The sequence below is a fragment of the Manis javanica genome, chromosome 2, assembly GCF_040802235.1.
Source record: "Manis javanica isolate MJ-LG chromosome 2, MJ_LKY, whole genome shotgun sequence".
Taxonomy (NCBI): domain Eukaryota; kingdom Metazoa; phylum Chordata; class Mammalia; order Pholidota; family Manidae; genus Manis; species Manis javanica.
The window spans coordinates 37,225,684-37,245,046 of NC_133157.1; the positions used below are offsets into that span (position 1 = coordinate 37,225,684).

General features: G+C 40.1%; 1 protein-coding gene across 6 annotated transcripts; it reads left to right on the plus strand.

Annotated features, from left to right (window-relative positions):
- Window positions 1–1,824: 1,824 nt before the first annotated feature.
- APTX (aprataxin) lies at window positions 1,825–18,507 on the plus strand. Of its 6 annotated transcripts, none has more exons than XM_037009792.2 (9): window positions 1,877–1,933; window positions 8,338–8,370; window positions 8,513–8,649; window positions 9,963–10,009; window positions 10,243–10,545; window positions 11,154–11,213; window positions 12,020–12,246; window positions 16,712–16,815; window positions 18,225–18,507. In XM_037009792.2, the coding sequence occupies exons 2-9, from the start codon at window positions 8,342–8,344 to the stop codon at window positions 18,377–18,379; spliced, it is 1,062 nt and encodes a 353-aa protein (XP_036865687.1). In that variant the 5' UTR covers window positions 1,877–1,933; window positions 8,338–8,341; the 3' UTR covers window positions 18,380–18,507. The 6 variants fall into 6 exon arrangements, with proteins under 6 accessions (XP_017527043.1, XP_036865687.1, XP_017527042.1 ...); XM_017671553.3 differs by lacking the exon at window positions 1,877–1,933 and adding an exon at window positions 6,775–6,834; XM_017671554.3 differs by lacking the exon at window positions 8,338–8,370 and having other exon boundaries at window positions 1,825–1,933.
- The last annotated feature ends 856 nt before the right edge of the window (window positions 18,508–19,363 follow it).

Genomic DNA, 19,363 nt, shown 5'->3' on the forward strand with positions numbered 1-19,363 from the left:
GAAGCTTTTGCCTTCCCTTAGTGAATCTCAAACTTGAGCATGAATCAGGATAACCTGGCAGGCTTGTTAAAACTGATTGCTGAGTTTCTGAATCAGTAATTTGCATTTCTACAAGTTTCCAGATGTTGTGAGGCTATAGCTACTGATCCAAAGATTCTACTTTGAGGGTTACTACATTAGATAATACTGCAGACTAACTCTCTTAATTTCTATATATCTGTGTGTGATAAATCTCTGGTTCTGGGGTCTGTGAAAGTCTTAAATTCCTGCCATGCCCTTAGCCATGGATTGTGCTATGTGACCCTGCTTCCTTGGCCAGTAATACACTACAGAGGGCTAGACATAATAGGCTGGGCATGGAAACTCTGCCCAGTTTTGCACAATATATGGTGAACAATCCAGTTAGAATAATTAATCCAATTTTGAATACAAGACACAAGTAGGCAGGTCAGATGGAAAGAAGCTAAGAGAAGCTTAATTCTGAAGGAACAGCAAAACGAGTCAGGTCTGGAACATTACCTCTTTTTACTTAAGTAGTGGGAGTCACATTCCACCATGAGGCTGCTGAGATGCTTCCTGTGCTTACCCACTTCCTGGTGTGACCCTAATATAAACCTGCATCTTCTCACTTAACAAGGGCAAGTCTCTTCTGTGTTTCCTGGGAGATTCTCCCACTTCTTTTTTTTTTTTTTATTTGAACTGTACTCTGTAGCTCCATCTCTACAGTGAGCTTTTAGAACACAGGATTTTTAATAATACCCAGTGTTCATCTGTGTTTTATCCATTGTTTTTCTTGAATTAAATCATCAGCTTCATAGGATGTTTCATTTGTTGACTCTTGATGTTGCACTTGAGTTGGGAGCTTTGGGTTTTTAATTCGAGCTGCCTTCTCGAGTGGAAGAAGCCTCCAGGTATTGAAGTTCAAGGCCAGTGTCTAATCTTTGAGGCTGTGTAAATAAACAGCAAAGGACACAGGCGCTGATGACAAAGGCAAGTTAAGGGCAGTAATTCCCAGTCCAATAGACCACCAATGCTGAGGCTCCACGTGCAGCCGTGTTTGTTGGGGAAGTAGCTGCCTGACTTGCTGCAGTACCTGAGGTCGGCCAAGCTGCAGCGGTAGCACTTTGTTTTGATAGCTCTGATATTTCCACCATATCTATGAGTCTCTGCTTGTATATGGAAGGAAGCAATGCTCCATCTTGATCAAGAATATGACTCCCAAGTTCTCAGTTTATGTTGAGTTTGGGTAATGTGATAAAACTATGCCTTCACTCATGAGATAGGAATTTTTCTATTTGCTTAAATGCCCTCGAATAATTGCCATACATGACTCTTAGAGAACATCCTGGAATTGCTATACAAATCAGTAAACACATCTCATCTCTCCATCCTGCTTCTCTCCTTGACTGCCTCTCAGGCAGTTCATTTAGTGAAGACAGCATCCAAAAAAAAAAAATTTTTTTTTAGTCTCCTCTAGTCCCTCCGGTCCTTTCTTCCCTGAAAAAGGAGAAAGATTGTAGTTATGAAAGGGGGCAGGAAAACAATACCACAGCAGTTACTGTCTACAGCGTTGAGAAGGGAGTGTGTTTTAGGGAGTGTCAAGAGGCTGCATAGCTGCCTAGAAACAGCCACAGAGGGGATACCTGTCTGAAATCTCTCCTAACTTAGCCTGAGAAGCGACAGGGAAGCAGCCCAACGGCAGAGAGATGCTGAGCGAGAATGTCCCCACCGGGCTAACTACCAGGTACCACACGCCACGGCCTAGAGAAGGACCAATTGGGGCTGGCACTTCCGCATCCGGGCGGTGGGCGAGATCCTCTCAACCAGTCTTCAGATAGGTGCTGGTGACGCGTTTTAAGCGTCATCCCGCAGCGCCGGAAGTGGCGCGACACGGAGGAGTAACGAGAACAGTATCCGTCCCCGCCGACTTGAGGTAAGGGTGTTGTCGGCCTGTCTCTCCTGGCCAGTGTGAAAGCCGAAGGTGTGAGCCTTCGGTCGGTTTCGCTGCTGCCCATGAGTGGTGTGCCTTGAGTAATGCTCTCAACGGTTCCTTTCCCGGCAGGCGTCACTCCATCCTGGGGCTCTCGGCCTCCCACTTTACCACCAGCTTCCCTGGGCCGTGTTTTCGGCGGCGCCTAAACTGGTCACCCCACTTCGCGTTTGTTCACCGTTGCTCCTAATATCAGTACCAATTGGTTGCAACACAAGCAGAGAAAAGATTAGAGAGAGGGCACTGTCCGATCCATGGAGGCTGCTCAGCTTGTCAGGAAAGACAATGTTTTCCCCAGAAACGCTTTCTGAAACGAATTGTAGGATCTCACAGCGAATTATCAGGCCTTCCAGGAAGGTCAGAAGAAGCAAGGCTTTTTTCCTGCAGACCAGCCATAGCGATTCAACAAAGAAGGGATATAATTTCCATTTGAAATTAATGTGGTCCAGGTTCGGAGCTTTTTAGGAATTGGACTTACATTGGGATGTTAGAACACTTGAGACAGGACTGTTCATATGGGAGAGACAATACAGATTTGTGCCCTTTCAACTTCGTTGCATGGTCGGTGCTGCCAGATGATCTTTTAACATGTCCTCAGACCCTGCTTTCATCTTACCTTCGCTATTAACGAGTGATAATAGTGTTGACTCCTTGCTTCTTGTCAGACACTGATCTTTAGGCACTTCCTCATGCAGTCCTTGTGACAGCCCTGTGATATAGAGCAATTATCATTTTACAGTGGAAGAAGTAAAGGTTTAGGTTAAATAACTGGCCTCAAGTCACAGTGTTGTATAGATGGTGGAGTCAAGATTTGAACTCAAGCAGATGGACTTCAGAGGCCAGGATGTTATCTACTTGTTATATACATATACTGTTCACTAAGCTTGCTCACTCTGTTATCTATTTTATGGAGAAAATTTTGGTTATCTGATGTGTTTCCCTTCGAATTTTTGCCCCTACTTTCCCTTCTGACAAAGTCATAGAGATTTACACCCATCTTAACCATCCTTTCAGTCTTTGGGGATAAGCTGTCTCCTCTTTCAAAGCAAATACCTTTACATTTGCTTCTTACTTTTCTTTTATGCTTTTTTTTCCTATGAAACCTTGTTTTCATTTGTTTTTTTCTGCTGATGTGTCCCAGTCGTGTATAAACAAGGTTAGGTTTCTCAGATCACAGGTTACCACCTTCCCAAACCCATTCTCCAAGCCAGAAAGAAAGTGGTGCCCCATCTTCCTTTAGCTGTCATCCAGTAACTCTCTTCACCTTATTCAAACTATTTTAAAGAGCATCCTAAGTTCTTATTCCATTTCCTCACTTTTCATTCCCTTCTGCCTTCTATCAGTTCAGACTTACTCCCCTGAAATTTTGCCCTAAGGTCACCAGTCATTATCAAATCAGACATTTTTTTAGTCATTACTGGATCCCTTTGTTGCTTTTGAAACTTGAAGATACTTCTCACTCCCTACTCCTTTCTTTCCAGGGCAATACACTCAGCTGATCTTTCAACATTTATTTTAGTGCAGAGATGAATAAGACACAGTGCCTTCCTTTAAGGAGCTTATACTCTAGCTGTTTCTCCTTGTGCCTCTCTGAATTTCTTCTGTGGGTAGTCTTTTTCTTCTCCCTAAATATTAGGTGTTTCCAAAGCTTGTGACTTTGGCCCACTGCTCTTTTCATTCTGTTCACACTGACTGAGCACATCAACTGGCTTGGTTTTAACCTACATGGTCCCAAATCAAAGTTGTCAGATCTCTTTTTTGAGTTTCACCTTCGCCTGTGACCACTCTGCCGAATGGATCTGCCTTCAGGTCCCACAGGCAGTTCAGATTCAGAGGGCTGCAACTGAACTCAACATCTTCCCTGAGATTACTTTTATCACATCCGTCATTAAGTCCTGATGATTTTACCCCCTTAATGCTTCTCATATCTGTGTTCTCTTCTCCATCCTTACTATTGTCCTTGTTTAGGCCTCATCTTTCACTGAAATATGCTGGTCTTCTAACTGGCCTCTATTTCTATTCTTCACAAATCTGTTCTCTATACTACCTACCCTTCTCCAAATGATCTTTGAAAACAAATCTGACAGTGTCAAAGTCTTGCTTAATAATCTTTAAAGATCTGTCTGTTCATTGATCTTTGCTCTCATTGATTCAGCAAATTTTTAACATTTACTGAACTGCAAAACTATTGGAACTTCTGAAGTTTGAGCTTCTCAGCCAGTCACCCAGAGCTCTGCTTCATCTGGACCTGCCTATGTCAGCTTCTTTCCTGCCTTATGCTTTAGGTTGCAGCAGCACTGTACCATGTCATGTGCCCTGTGCTTGCTCTTTGTGCATTGCCCTTGCTGTTCCCTTTGACTGGAATCTTTTCCCGGGTTCCTTTGCCCACTTGCTCTTCACCTAATTAACCTAGTTACAGGATATAGGATTTATTTTAGGCCCACCTCCTATAGGAAACCTTCCTTGATACCTTTTTTCTCCAAGTCTGGGTTGGGTACTCCAGCTTTGTGCTCCCATAATATCCTTTGCACAGACCATTATTCTTACCACATTTGTTGTAATTCGTTTTGTATTTCCTCTACAAGACTGAGGCAGGTTTGATGTATTATGCCTGCATCATATGATACAAGTGACATATAATCTCTTTATTCCCATCAGTAGAATGGCACAGGGTACATAGCATAGTAGGCATGCAGTAATTTTGACAAAAGGTATATGGTGCAGTGATTAGGAGCCCATACTTTGGAATTAATTGGAATTGTAGCTCTGGCACACATTGGCTATGTGACTTAACACAATAATTATCTTCTCTAAGCCTTAAATTTTCTCTTCCTTAGAATGAGGGTTGTGAAGATTAAATGAGATGATGCAAGTCAGACATTTAGCAAGTACTTAGCACGTAGTGTGTACTTGATAGAGATATGCTGAACACAAGGGAATCAAGAAATAGATGGCCAGCCTTAGTTCAGGGCAGTTATCTCCAGAGACCCTTCCTTTGAGTTCCTTGAATGGGTGGGCAATGGTGCAGTCTGTTTACCAGGAGATTATAATCTCATTTGGAGGGTAGAGTCACATCCACATTTAATTTTCAGAGAACTGTGAAAGTAAACCACACCTAATAACAAGATGTAGAGAAGGAAAGACAGCTCAGAAAAGGCCTCCGGGAGGGGGGTGGGACTTGGAAATTGAGAGAGATTTGCATTTCTAGGTGGGAGGAAAGTGTATTAACCATCACCAGGATGTCATATTAAGAGTAACTTATTTGGTAGCATGATACAGTACATTATACCTGAAGGATGTATGTGTGTGCGAGGCTGCACTTGCGTGAGTCTGGGGGAAGGGAGGAGTAGGACTGGTTCTATGAAAGGAAGTGGGAGGTGAGCTAAGTAATCTCTGTGGGGTTAGAGTATGAGGGTCTTAACTTCAGGGTGGAGGGATTTGGGATTTGGATTGATCAGGACTGTGTTGGACATTATGGTAGCCCTCAGCCATGTACAGCTATTTACATTTCAGTTAAAAAAAGTAAGAAATTTAGTTCCTCTGTCACACTAGCTGCAGTTCTATTGCTGGATTGGCATGTGGTAGCTGTGTAATTGGACAGCGCATTTAAAAAAAAATTTGGTATCATTAATCTACAATTACATGAGCAACATTATGGTTACCAGACTCCCCCCATCATCAAGTCCCCACCACATAACCCATTACAGTCACTTGGACAGTGCATATTTATAACACATCACTGCAGACAATCCGACTGGACAGCACTGTTCTAGGTTATCTAATTGCTGGTGTTGTGTAGCCTGTCAGCTTATGGGTTCCTTAAGAAATAACCAGAATTTCTTCTGACCAATCCCCACAACTCTGGAAGGAAAATTTATGGAGCTAAGAAATAGAGAATTAGGATCATTCACATAGATGAGAGGATGGGGTTGCCCAAAGAGAGGAGCAAAGTACCCCACAGAAGAAGAGGAGACAGAAGAGGGGAGAGGGAAGGGAAGGGAATCTGAATAGGATTATTATCTGATCATTCACTTGCAAATATTTACTGTATTCTTGCTGTATACCAAGTATGTATTAAGTGTGGGGTTTATATTGGTGAGCAAAAATGGGCTTGACTTCTGCTGTCATAGAATTTGCACTTTTACTGGATGGACTATATTGAAGATTCAGGAACACTCATCCTTATGTGCTCTCATATTCTAAAATGCTTCATTCCTAGAAATTGGAACTGAAGGCTGAAATGGGCCTAGCTTTTACAAGGTTAATTGTGTAAGTATTGTGCTATCACTGTGTCAGTTTCTCAAGGAGTAGTAAATAGGAGCATCATAACTTGAGAACTTTGAAGTAGTGAAGTATGTTTGTGTGGGGCAGCAGGGGTAGTTCTTGCTAGTGTGCAACAGCCAGCCGTGCTCTCAGCTGCCAATTGGGTTCCTTGCTGTCTCTGCTCTCAAACTCCGCTCTCTCCATGTTTCTTTTATTTTTACTATGAGTAGTCAGTCACCACTTGACTTATTTCCCATTGCCTAAGAAGACATACTTCATTTCTCAGTCGATTACAGCTGACTTTTCATGCTCTTACATCAACTCCTTCACAAAGATGTGCTGAGCTGCCTTTTAGACTTCACTTTGGCTCTCCCTGTATTAGCAGTGTGCTGATTATTCTTTGACTCTAGACTTCTCCACTCGCCTGCCTACACACAGCTGTTGTTTCCCTTACTGTGCAGCTCAGAACCTGGTGGTTGTCTCCTATTGATTGTTAAATCTGAACTTTTCAGCCTAGTGTTCTTTCAACACTTCTGACTTTTTTGTGTGTGACTCTGGAGCAGCTCCTCTGGATTGGCCAGGTAAGGTCTGCTTTTCGCCCCTCACCCATGGCTTGTCATTGCTGAAATGTGTGCTGTTATTTGTGCTTTTTAAATGGAATGTCTTCTCCGCTCATTTTCTTCCTTATCATTCCTGTTGGGACTTGGCTTTTTCAGCTGGGCAGTTTCCGAAGCCTTTCCTGACTGATCTAGTTTCTATGACTGCACCTCCTTAGCACTCATTTGCTCAGTATGTTTTGCATTATCCTATTATTGCAGATGGCAATGAAACTATGATTGTAAAAAATCTGGTTCCTTTTCTCTCCCATTTGGATACAAAGCTTATGCAGAGGGCTGGTAAGTGCTGTCTTGCCTGCAGAAGACATTTTGCAAAGAAGGTATTAGAGGCTTGAGCATTAGTAAACTCCTGGACTCTAGGGAGGCATCCCAAAGATCTAGTCCTGTCCCTGCCCATAATTCCCTGCGCTATGTCCCTGGGTGATCTCATCCTCTTTTTGCTTCATCTTCTATGACAATTTGGTGCCTCCCAAATAAATACATTCAGCCCATTCCTCTCCCTGAGCGTCATACCCATATATCTCAACTTAATCCTTGGATCTTCCACAAGAAACTTAATCTAACTGTGTTTTAATCTGAAATTATCCCTTTTTTACTTACCATTTTGTCCCCAGATTATGTCTCCTTGTATATTCCTCCTTTTGGTTAATAGGTATTTCCATATTAGAAATCTTGGTCGGTGTCCCTCTTTACTCCCTTCTCATTCCCCAAATGCAGTGAATAATTAAGTCTATGGTCATGATTTCTTCTGGTTCTTACTCCTTTCCATCCTCTTTGTTCTGCCTTTATTCATGCCTCATCTGTCTCTCTTGAAATTCTCATCTCTTTCTCTTCTACTGATACTTCAGGGGACAGAAAGGTTGTTTTCAAAAAACACCAGCACCTCCACTATTGCTGTGCAGGTTATATGTTGCACAAAGGTGCTGCATTCACACTTTAGAAATGTATGCTTGTATATTTGCCATGACAATTTTCTGGCAAATGGCAGTAAAATGTATTGTTCTAACATCAGTATATTGTTACAGTTAAGTAAGAAACCTTCTAATACTTATAAAGGTGCCTATGGACTAAAGAACATCCTCTGTTCTTACACCTTTAGTTCTCTGCCAGGCAAACTTGTTCTCATTTTTTAAAATCCAGCATAAATATCCTCTCATGAAGCCTTTTTTGATACTCCTGCAAGAGGCAGTCATTCCTTCCTTGAGCCAATGCTGTATTTGTTTACTACCTTCTCACAGTGCTTATCACATTATAATAATTAGTATATGAGTCTTCCTGCCCATTTTTGTACTCCATGTCCCTCAGGGATAGCGACAATGTTTAATCATTCTTTGATCCTCAGCATGTAGCCTAATGTCTGGCGTATAGAGTATATTAATAAACATAACACATATTTGATTGCTTAGTATGATTCAGGCACAGAAGTAAATACTTTACCAATATGATCTTATTTAATCTTCACAACAGCTGCATGAGTCCTGTCATCAGTACAGTTTACAGGTGAGGAAATTGAGGTTATGGAGGTGAAGTCACTTGCCTCAAGATGAACAGCTGGTAAATGGCACATGTGGTGGTGCTGGGGTGTGGCCCTGGAGTATCTGGTTTAGTTTTCTCAGCGTTTCTCTTCCGTTCTGTCTCTTAGAGTAATGATGCGGGTGTGCTGGTTGGTGAGGCAGGACAACTGGCACCAGCGAATCAAACTTCCACATTTGGAAATAGTCGTGGTTGGGCGGGGCCCGGAGACTAAGATCACTGACAAGAAATGTTCACGACAGCAAGGTAACTAACTGGTCATAGGCATGTGGAGATTAATATGTTTGGTTTCTTAGGATAGCAATAACCAAAGATACATTTTCTGGATGCTGTTGATGGAAAACCTTTTGTCTGCTATAAACAAAATTCAGGAACTGAACTCTTAGCCAATATGAACCACATTCACTGCATCTGCTGAAGTGGTTACATTCAGTGTTGGGAACAGGCAGGTTCCATCCTGTTACTATGGGTTGAGTCCCACACTCAGCTTTGTACAGGGAGATACCCCACTGGGCAGTGAGATAATTCAATTCTGGGATCTCCAGGATGAAACCATGTCTGAGAAGTGATGGGACAATGGTTCCATCCTTTACATACTGCCTTAGCCAGGGGGTGGTATCTAAGACAGTGGTATCCAGGTCTTGAAATGTCATTCCTGGGATTTAATGAATGAATTGAAAGTCCTTAGGAAAAAGCCTTACCATGTACCTATTTTATACCTGTAAACTCTGGACATGCTTACTGCTCCCAGGCCTCTCACCTGTAGCATGTTCCCTATAGCAGGGTTTTCCAAGGCTTGGAGTCTGCAGCACCAATTACGGTTTTTCCTATGAGTTCATCTAAATGGGGGGAAAACCCATGTTTGAGTTGGCTAGGCCTAAGATATAGAAGCAGACACTGCTTCTCACTGTCCCCCCGACAACAGCAACTGTGTGTCAGCCTAAACTTCCTAGAAAGCACCTGCGGTGTCTCTTCTTTGCTACCTGTCTCACCCCAAAAACTTTGTTCATGTATCTGAATACAGGTGTTTAATGCTACTTCTTTCCACACATGCTCAGACTGTTTTGTCCCTAAAATCCTCTTTCTAGAATATTCTTGCCACTCCTCCTACCTAAGCCAGCCGAACTTGTTTTCCGAGAATGTATCTTTTGTACTTCTCTACTGAAGGCATCTGATTTATGTAACAGTTTTATATAACAGTGGAAGTTTGATTTAATTCTGGGTCAAGAGCTTGTGAGAGAAGTGGCTTCTTTCCTTGACTGCAGATTCTATGATCCTGAGTGGGTCAAGGGCTTTGGAATAAGGAGACTTGTCCTGGGGTTCAGTGTAGCTGCCTTCTAAGGATATTAGTAGTAGCTAAGGGAGTTTATACACTGTTAGACATGCTTGGGAAAAATTTGGAGCCCTAGCGACCAGCGTGACAGGTGATTTTTGCTCATAGGCATTTGAGAAAACCCCTATCAAGGTTCCTCCTGAAGTGAGGCTTCATTATGTGAGAGTAGGAGCAGCTGCCTGGTTTTTTGTGGTACTTGGATTTAACTTCTTTCAATCTCTTCCAGTGCAGTTGAAAGCTGAGTGTAACAAAGGATATGTCAAGGTAAAGCAGGTATGTCTGTTTGTAACTTGGGTTTCCATTTTATACTTAATGATTTTCTCAGGCTGTTGATGTTAAAGTGTCTGTGCCAGCCAATAAAGGCTTCCCTGTCATGTGTGGAAGTGACAGAGTAATGTAAGTAAACATTAAGCATGGTGCATGGCACATAGTGGTTAACACAGCAGTGGCTTCTTTACTGATGGTGTTCTTGCTATTATTGTAATTATTTTCTGGTTATTTCATAGGTAGGGGTCAATCCCACCAGCATTGACTCAGTCATAATTGGGAAGAACCAAGAGGTGAAGCTGCAGCCTGGCCAGGTTCTCCACATGGTGAATGAACATTATCCATATATTGTAGAGTTTGAGGAAGAGGCAAAGAACTCTGGCCTGGAAGCACAGAAGAAGAGAAGGAGGTCAGGCAGCTGTAATTCTGTAGAAAGAGAAGCTGTCCAGGAAACTGGGCCCTGTGCAGGACTGGAACCTGGGAGCTACCCTAGTGAATGTGCTGTGCCCCCAAAGAAGGGGAAAGATGCATCTACCAAAAAGGTGAGGGTGGTGTGCTTAATAGATGATATGGAAATTAAATCAGATATAATGACTGCTTTGTACTCAATAAAGTCCAGATGCATGTAAGAGATTACTAATGATGAGGAGGGTTATTAAGCAAGATGAAAAAGTCACTTGTTTGTGTCACCAATCACTTGCATGAATGTCCCTTTATGTACTTTTTCCTTGAATTCTTCAGGTAATCCACTTAAAGATAATGGCAGCATACTTAATATTGAGCTACTAAAATGGGGAGGTCATTGTATATCTCTAGCAGGTTAGAACTGGAATGCTTTTTATAGATCTTGTGATTCACATCATGATGTCAAAGTGGAAACTCAGGCGGTTAGATGGATTGGGAGAGGGCTAAGAAGATGGGATTCACAGTTGCATTTCCAGCCTGTCTTGACATGCAGGTCTGAACTTAGGAAGAAAATGAGAATGGCTTGTGGTTATAAAGACAAAAGATTGAGGTGAAGGGGATACAGTTTAATTCTTAAAAACTAACCTTATTTCCAAGTTTAGTTGGACTTTGCTAACATACAGTTTTAACCAATGCCAAGTTTAACTATTGGTGTTTGCAATTTAATTGCCCTTTTTTGTTTTAGGAATCATTGGGCCACTGGAGTCAAGGCTTGAGGATTTCTATGCAGGACCCCAAAATGCAGGTCAGAATAGAATTTCAGCATTGAAATACATTTTATGTTTTAAATGACCACTCTGTAGAGTTTATAACTACAAATAAAATCAAAGGGGATTGGTTCTTCTAAATGAGATTTGTGAGACCAAGTGGCTTTTCCTGTTGTTAGTAAGTTAGCAACTGGAATTCTCTGGAGAGAAGCTAAGTTCTTCAGATGAATATTCCCCTCTGCCTTGTTCCTCCTAAACTTCCAGGTACTATTAAAAAGTCATGTTAACCTTAGTGTGGTCACTTTCCAGGGAGCATCAGATACTGTATTGTAACTATAGTTACTGTGCTGCCCTGGGACTAATAGTCAGGCATCATTCTGAGAGGAGTCCTTCTTTGAGTTCTTTAATTACATTTTCAGATGACAAGGGGCCAGATCTGCTAGGGCTTCTGGGAACAGGCATGCATGTATCACATGGTCTGATGTGCTAGAGTGGAAGAGGGTGCATTTGAATTTATGCCTGCAGGGTTTTTACAGCAGATCTTTAGGAACAATTTTGTATTGTGCATCTTTGTATTCTTGTAGTGTGTTGATTAAAAACACAGACTCAGGAGACAACTAGATCTGGGTTGGAATCCTGGATTTCCCAATTAGTAACTGTATGGCTTTATGCAAGACCCTCAACTTCCCTGTGTCTCTGTGCTCTCATCAATCAAAATTGGGATATTAAATCCTTTTGCACAAGATTGTGGTGGGAATTAAGTGGGTTATTGATTATGACAGTACCTGGCACAGAGAAGATGCATGGTGGATGTCTGTTTCCTTCTCTTGTGCCCTTCTGCTAGGTGTACAAAGATGAGCAGGTGGTAGTGATTAAGGATAAATACCCCAAGGCTCGTCACCACTGGCTTGTCTTACCATGGGCCTCCATTTCCAGTCTGAAGGCTGTGACCAGGAAACACCTGGAGCTTCTCAAACACATGCACACTGTAGGGGAAAAGATGATTGCTGATTTTGCTGGGTCCAGCAAACTCCGCTTCCGATTGGGCTACCACGCCATTCCCAGCATGAGGTAAGCCTTGTGGGTAGTGCTGGGGCATCCTAGTTCTGTCTAGGTGGACAGATGGATTCAGCCTGAATGTGCTGATAGTCCTGAGGCCCAGGGGAGTAAGGTGGGATGTTTCCAAGACAGGTGGACTGAAACTCTTGCCTTTTTGCCTGACTTGCCTCAAGCCTTAGTTCCTACTTCTGCTAGTAATTTGATCATGTACACTTCTTTGTTCTCTCAAAGTCTAAACCTAAAACGGTCTAACCTATGAACTAGCTGAAGTAGCTTCATTACCCTCAGATGAAGACTGTTCAGTGCCTTTCAGCAAATTTTTCAGAAACATCTTTAACCCCTAACTGATTTGGACCATTGCTCTGAAGGAGACAAACATCACTGACTTCTGTTATGACAGCTTAGTAGATATAAGATTTAAAATAAAATTAAAGAAAAGTGTAGAGCCTCTTTTCCTTTGGCTCATACCCAGGATTCAGAAAGGAATGATTGATTCTTTTTAAAGAATGCAAGCAAAGCAGATCTCCACAGTTCTTTTGAGCTAAGCAACAAGATAAGCAGACTAACTGTATTTTAGAGTTTTTAACCCTCATTTTTTTTTTGGTGGTAAAATATACATTATGTAATTATATAAAAATTTTACCATTTTAGCCCTTCTAAGTATATATTTCATAGGCATTAAGTTCATTCACATTGTTATACAATCACTACCACCGTCTGTTTCTAGAACTTTTTTCATCTTTCCAAACTATCTCCTATTCCTCCCTCCTCCCCGCCCCTGGCAACTATCATTCTACTTTTTGTTTCTATGAATTTGACAACTCTAGGTACCTCACATAGATGGAATCATACAGTATCTGTCTTTTTCTGACTGCCTTATTTCATTTAGGATGATGTCTTCAAGGTTCATCCATGTTGTAACCTGTACTAGAATTTCCTTTCTTTTTTTTTTTTTAAACCACCCAGTATTCTTCACATTTTATTTAGGTGGGTAATTATTACTTAGATTACTGGCTACTTTAACTAAATGAAATTTTTGTGCCAAATTCTTTTCCCGTCAATACTCTCTTTTAAATTGAGTCATAACTTACATGTAATAAAATACAAATTAGGTTTATAGTTTGATCAGTTTTGGCAGCTGTATATGCCAGGGAGTTATCACTCTGATTAAGATACAGAAGATTTCTATAATCTTACCCTAGAAAGTTCCCTTGGTCTCCTTTCCAATTAATCTCCCCCTCTACCATCAAGTATTGTTCTAATTTCTTTCAGCACAGGTTAGTTTTGTCTGCTCTACAACTTCACATAAATGCAAACATACAATGTATGCTATGCTTTTTTTTCTGGCATTTTTTGGTCTACATAATGATTTTGAGATTCATGCATGTTCTTATATGTATATATAATGGACATACTTCATTTTTTTTTTTTTTCACTCTTGGGTAAATACCTAGAAGTGGAATTCCTAGGTCATAGAGTGGGTGTATGTTGTAACTCATTTAAAAAAATACTTATTTTTTGTTGTTAAAGCCTTATTCAGAAATTTAGGGTAGGAAGTCACTTGTAATCATCTTTCCCTAATGTTGCAGAGCCTGTGACCAACAGAGCCCTTGACTACAGAGCCATTTTCCTTAGTCATCATGGTGTCTGTACCTTTCATATAATGAATGCTGGTGTGCTAAGGAAAATGCTGAAATCAAGAGCTGTGGCATTTGTGGGTGAGAAGCAAAACGAACAGTGAAGTTGTCACCAGCGTATCTTTTTATGATCACTATGATAAAATTTTGAATAAACATTGTAGAAAGGAAAAGGTAACATAGTTTTTTCAGTTGTAAAAGCAATATATTTTCAATTTAGAAAACATAAACAAATATGAACAGAGCAAAGATCTTCCATAATATTGCCACTACTTAAACTCTAGACCTGATTCAGATTTCACATATTTTCCCTGTAATCAGTTTCTGCTCCAGGATTTGTAATCTAGGATCCCTCATTGCATTTGTTTGTTTTCTTTCTTTGGTCTCCCTGAATCTATGGCAGTTTTCTCCTCCTTTCCTTGTTTTATGACCTTCACACTTTTGATGAGTTCTGGCTAGTTTATAGGAAGGATGTCTCTTAATTTGAGTTTGCCTGGTATTTTTTCATGATTAGATTGATGTTATGCTTTTTAAATTATTTTTTTTGCCAAAATATCACAGAAGTGAGATGTGTCCTCATATCAAGGAGTGCATGATGTGGAGCTGGTTTTTTACTCATGATGTTAACCTTGATCACTTTGTTAAGGTGATTTCTCTACTAAAAGTTGCTGCTTTTTCCTTTGTAACTGATGAATATCTTGAATATTTTGAGGCTGTGCTACTATCCTCTTTCTCCTAAACTTTGCCCAGTGATTTTAGCATCTACTGGTAGATCTTGCCTGCAATAGTAATTACTAGGGAGTTTAGCTAATGGTGATCTTACGTTTCCCTCATTCCTTCTAATTTATTAATAAGAGTTCTTCTGTATGGAAGTGCTATCTTTTCCCCCCATTATGTATTTATTCAAATATTTATTAGTATGAACTCATGGATCTGTATTATTTTTTATAGGTCTTAATTCAATCTGTCTAATTATTTTCTTGCTCAAATTGTTCCAGTTTTGGTCATTGAAAGCTCCTTGAGGTTGACTCTTGTATCACTTTGACATGCCTTCAACATTTTTTGAGAGGTTTGTTATTTTCTGAAACAAAATATTCTAGGCTAATCTAATTTTTTCCTGTTCTAGCCCTGGAATGAACCACTTCTCTGAAGAGCCCTAGTTTCTTTCATTAGAGAATGATATTTACAAATCAAGAGATGGCCAGTAGGTTTTTATAATGAGAGAAGTAGTGGATTCTAGCATATCATTGTTCCTAGGTCCTCTCAGCAGACAGAGCTAGGAAATACATGCATCAATCTTAACCCACATAGATACACATACCTCTGTTACATTTCTGGATTTATCTACCTGTATATGTATATGGTAAACCAGAGGCCATGATGATACCTCTCATTCCAGTCCAGCTGCACAAGGTTCATTCTTGTCTCCCCCTTTTCTTCATTGTAACTTCTTTCTTTAACAGTGAGAAATCTGGCACTCATTAGGTACAATAAATTCACTTACTTGTTCAACTGTAGTATACATATATAGTAGTTACAGAATTGCTAACTCATATTCTTGTGAGAATGACATTTACTCACTACAGCAGAGTATTTGTATATAGCTCTTTTTATTTTTACAGCAAGCATCAGTCAGATACTATTTTCTGAAGTTAGTTATTTTCTTCCTGACCTCCTTCAGTGTGAGTTCCTTATTTATTTGTAATACAGTTAGGTTTATTTGTTACTGCTTGTATTTCATTTTGGGTACCCATGTACTGGTTGATTTTGATTATTTTTTGGGGGAATGTGAAATATTACCGATTCTGAGTCAAAGCTATACAAAAAGGCATCTTACTTGGCTTTTAGCAAGTCCAAAAAAGAACTCTTGATTGTCTTTCCTAAACCTGCTTTTCCCCTAAGCTTCTCCATCTCAGTGAGTGGCACCTCCCCAAACTCACATCTAGTCCATTAGTAAGTCCTGTTCATTCTATTCCAAAATATATTTGAAATTGGATTGCTTCTTGTCATCTTACCTACTATAGCTCTAGTCTAAGCTGTGATTATTTCTGGTTTGGACTGCTGTAGCTGCCTCTTAACTGGTTCTCTCTCTCTCTCTATCCTTACCCTCTCTATAGTCCTTTTTCCACACAATAGCCACAGTGATTTTTTAGAAGTGTCAATCAGATGATAGCACTCCCCTGCTTAAAATTATTCAATGGCTTGCCAGTGTAATCAAAATAAAATGCAAACCCTTTGAAGACCTGTAAGAGCCTTTATGATCTGGCTCTTACCTAGTCTTTACTTTGTCTCTAACCATTCTGGCCATATTACCTTCTTTCTGTTCCTTGTTTGTACGAAGCTCCTTCTCATTTCAGGGCCTTTGCACTTGGTCTCCCTACTCCCTGAAACACTCTTTCCCCAGATCTTTGCTTGCCTGCTTTCTCAGCTCAGGTCACTGCTTGGGAGAGACCTTCCCTGAGTACTCTAGCTAGTTAAAGAGACAGCCTTTATCCTTGATATTCTCTTCTACCTCTCTATCCTATTTCCCTGTTGTATTTTTTTCTTAGCAGTGTTAATAACTTGAATTACTTTTATTTACTTATTTTTTATTGGCCCTCATTAGAATATTTCTATGAGGGCAGAGGCTTTTCCCATTTTGTTCACTGCTAAATTCTCAGTGCTGGAACAGTGCTTGGCCCTAGTAGGTACTTAATGAGCTTTAAATATTCTTAAGTGAATGAATTAAATTAGATGGAAACTCTACCGATATTTTATATACCTATACTTTTAATGTGTCATTCTGATTAAGACACAGTTTTTAATGGATTTAATGGTCAATTTTTTTCCCTTTCAACTAGCCATGTACACCTTCATGTGATCAGCCAGGATTTTGATTCTCCTTGCCTTAAAAACAAAAAACATTGGAATTCTTTCAATACAGAATACTTCCTAGAATCACAAGGTAAAACTGTTCTTTGGTTTTCACATTTGTTTTATTTTTTCTCAGCTATTATTAAACTTGATTCAGTTCTTTCCTTAAATAATAACCTAGCCTCAAAAATCCATGTACAACTTTGTGTTCCTTATAAAGAGAGCCCCATTAAAAGAGACTGGGTTGTTTGAATGTAGTGGGATTACCACTTTGCCATGAGCAGCCTTCTTGAGGGGCCTAGAGAACTGTTACATCAGGGCCAAAAAAGGTATTTTGTAACAACAGTGGACTTAAAGGTCATCCTGAGAACTATTGGAGTTCATGGATGTAAAAGCTCTGAACAGCTTTGTCTCTTCTGCCATTAGCTGGGCAGGAGCTTGGGGATTACTTTGCATGAGGGATAGTTAACAGGGGAAGGCTGTGTATGTGTGGAAGGAAGTATATACTGTAGAATTTCAGTGTGCTGGGATTTTAATGATGATAGCTATCACTGACTAAGGGCCAGCTGGAGTAAAGCACTGTGATAAACCTTTGACATAATAACATGGATTGCTTAGAGTGTATCCTGAAGGAATATAATCATCTTAAAAATAGGTTGCTCAGAACTGTACTCTGAGGCATTTATCCTACAGAAATGAAGGTTTATGTTTACTCAAAAACCTGCATATAAATGTTTATAGGAACTTTACTTGTTACAACCAAAAGCTGGCAACAATCTAGATATCCTTCACTGAGTGAATGGTTAAACAAAGTATGGTGCATCCATACCACATAATATTACTTAGCAATAAAAAGAACCAAACTATTGAAACAGGAAACAATCTAGAATGGATCTCCAGAGAATTGTTAAGTGAAAAAAAAAAATCCTAAAAGGCTACATACTATATCATTCCATATATATAACATATTTGAAATAACAAAATTATAGAAATAAGAGTATAGACTAGTGGGTTAAGGAAGGTATTGGGGTGGGAGGGAAATAGGTGTGGCTTTTAAAGGACAACATGAGGGATCCTTGTTGTGGTTCTCTATCTTGACTGAATAAATATCAATATCCTTGTTGCAACAGTATTTTGCAAGATTTTATTTTCAAGATACAGTTTTGCAAGATGTTACCTTTAAGAGAATCTGGGTAAACGGTACACAGGCTCTCTCTGTATTATTTCTTATAACTGCAAATCTGTAAATATCTCAAAATTAAAAAGTTACCTTTTTGAGTGTTCAAAAAAAAAAAATAGGTTGCTCAGATTGAGAATCTGGTCAAGATCATTTTCCTAACAGCAAGACTGAATAACCTCCAGTTTACTAGCTTTAGGATACCTGACATATTTTTATTTGGAGTCAGATTTTCTGCTTTTTTTTTTTTTTTTTTTTTTTTTTTTGTATCTTATGTTGGCTTCCCAGAGTAGCTGAGCTGTGAACTTTTTTCTTGCCTGTAGCTGTGATTGAGATGGTACAAGAGGCTGGCAGAGTGACTGTCCAGGATGGGATGCCTGAGTTCTTGAAGCTGCCTCTCCGCTGTCATGAGTGCCATCAGTTGCTGCCTTCCATTCCTCAGCTGAAAGAGCATCTCGGGAAGCACTGGCCAAAGTGATTCTGTGGAGCCTAAACTTCTGCAACAAGTATGGCTGATTGTTTAGAGCAAACTCCTGGCTCCTGTTCTGGATTACTTTGAACTTTTACTTCTTGAATTAAAACATGCAGCTTTTTTTTTTTTTTAAACAAATCTTATTTTGTCTCTGCGTGGTTACAATGTGAGATGACTCAAAATAGTTCAGGAATTAGAACTTTGGGTTTGTGCATTCTGTGTTGAGGGTGGCTGGGACATGCTTGATCCACTATCTCCAGGACCCACATCATGTCTGACTAATGGAAGCAAAGCCATGTTCAAACTGAGCTGACACAGGATATAGAAACAGAGGGAGGGCTGTATATTTCTGTTTTTTGTATTTAATCCTCCTTCCCTACAGGCATACGGTACCCTTTCATCAGAACAACCAGTGGGGTCTCTTGTTTATTGCAAAGGTACTGATTGGTCTTGTTCTCTGATGTTAATCTTTTCTGTAATATTCTTTCTCTTTCCCTCCCTCACTGGGAGACCTAGTTTAGTTTCTTCTGTTCCTTTTATCCAAAACCACCCAAATTCTCCTTTCTCAGGAAGTCTGTGTCATCAGTTCTCCTCTACTCTGAACAAACAGGTGAGGTGAGGGGTTCCTGACTGGTAAGGAAATACTTAGCCATATGTTCCCTACAGTTCAGCTGTCAAGTTGTCTTGCTGGCCTGCTTGGTGTTCATTTGATGGGGCATCTAGCTTAGGTAGTTGAAAACTATCCAGAAGTTCAGCTAACAGTCACAAAGTCAGTTCTGATGCATGAAAAGGTAGTTATTGAATGAAAAAATTGCACTGAATCCTATAGCTTACTTTTTCCCTCAGAACAAATTTGGATGGAACAATTGGATCAAATCAGTTTTTGGATAATGTCAGAACTAAATGTAAAGGGAAATCTAAAACATTGTTTTTGATCACATTTTTGATCTGTTGGAAGATGTGACTCTTTTTTTCTCCTGAGTATGTTAA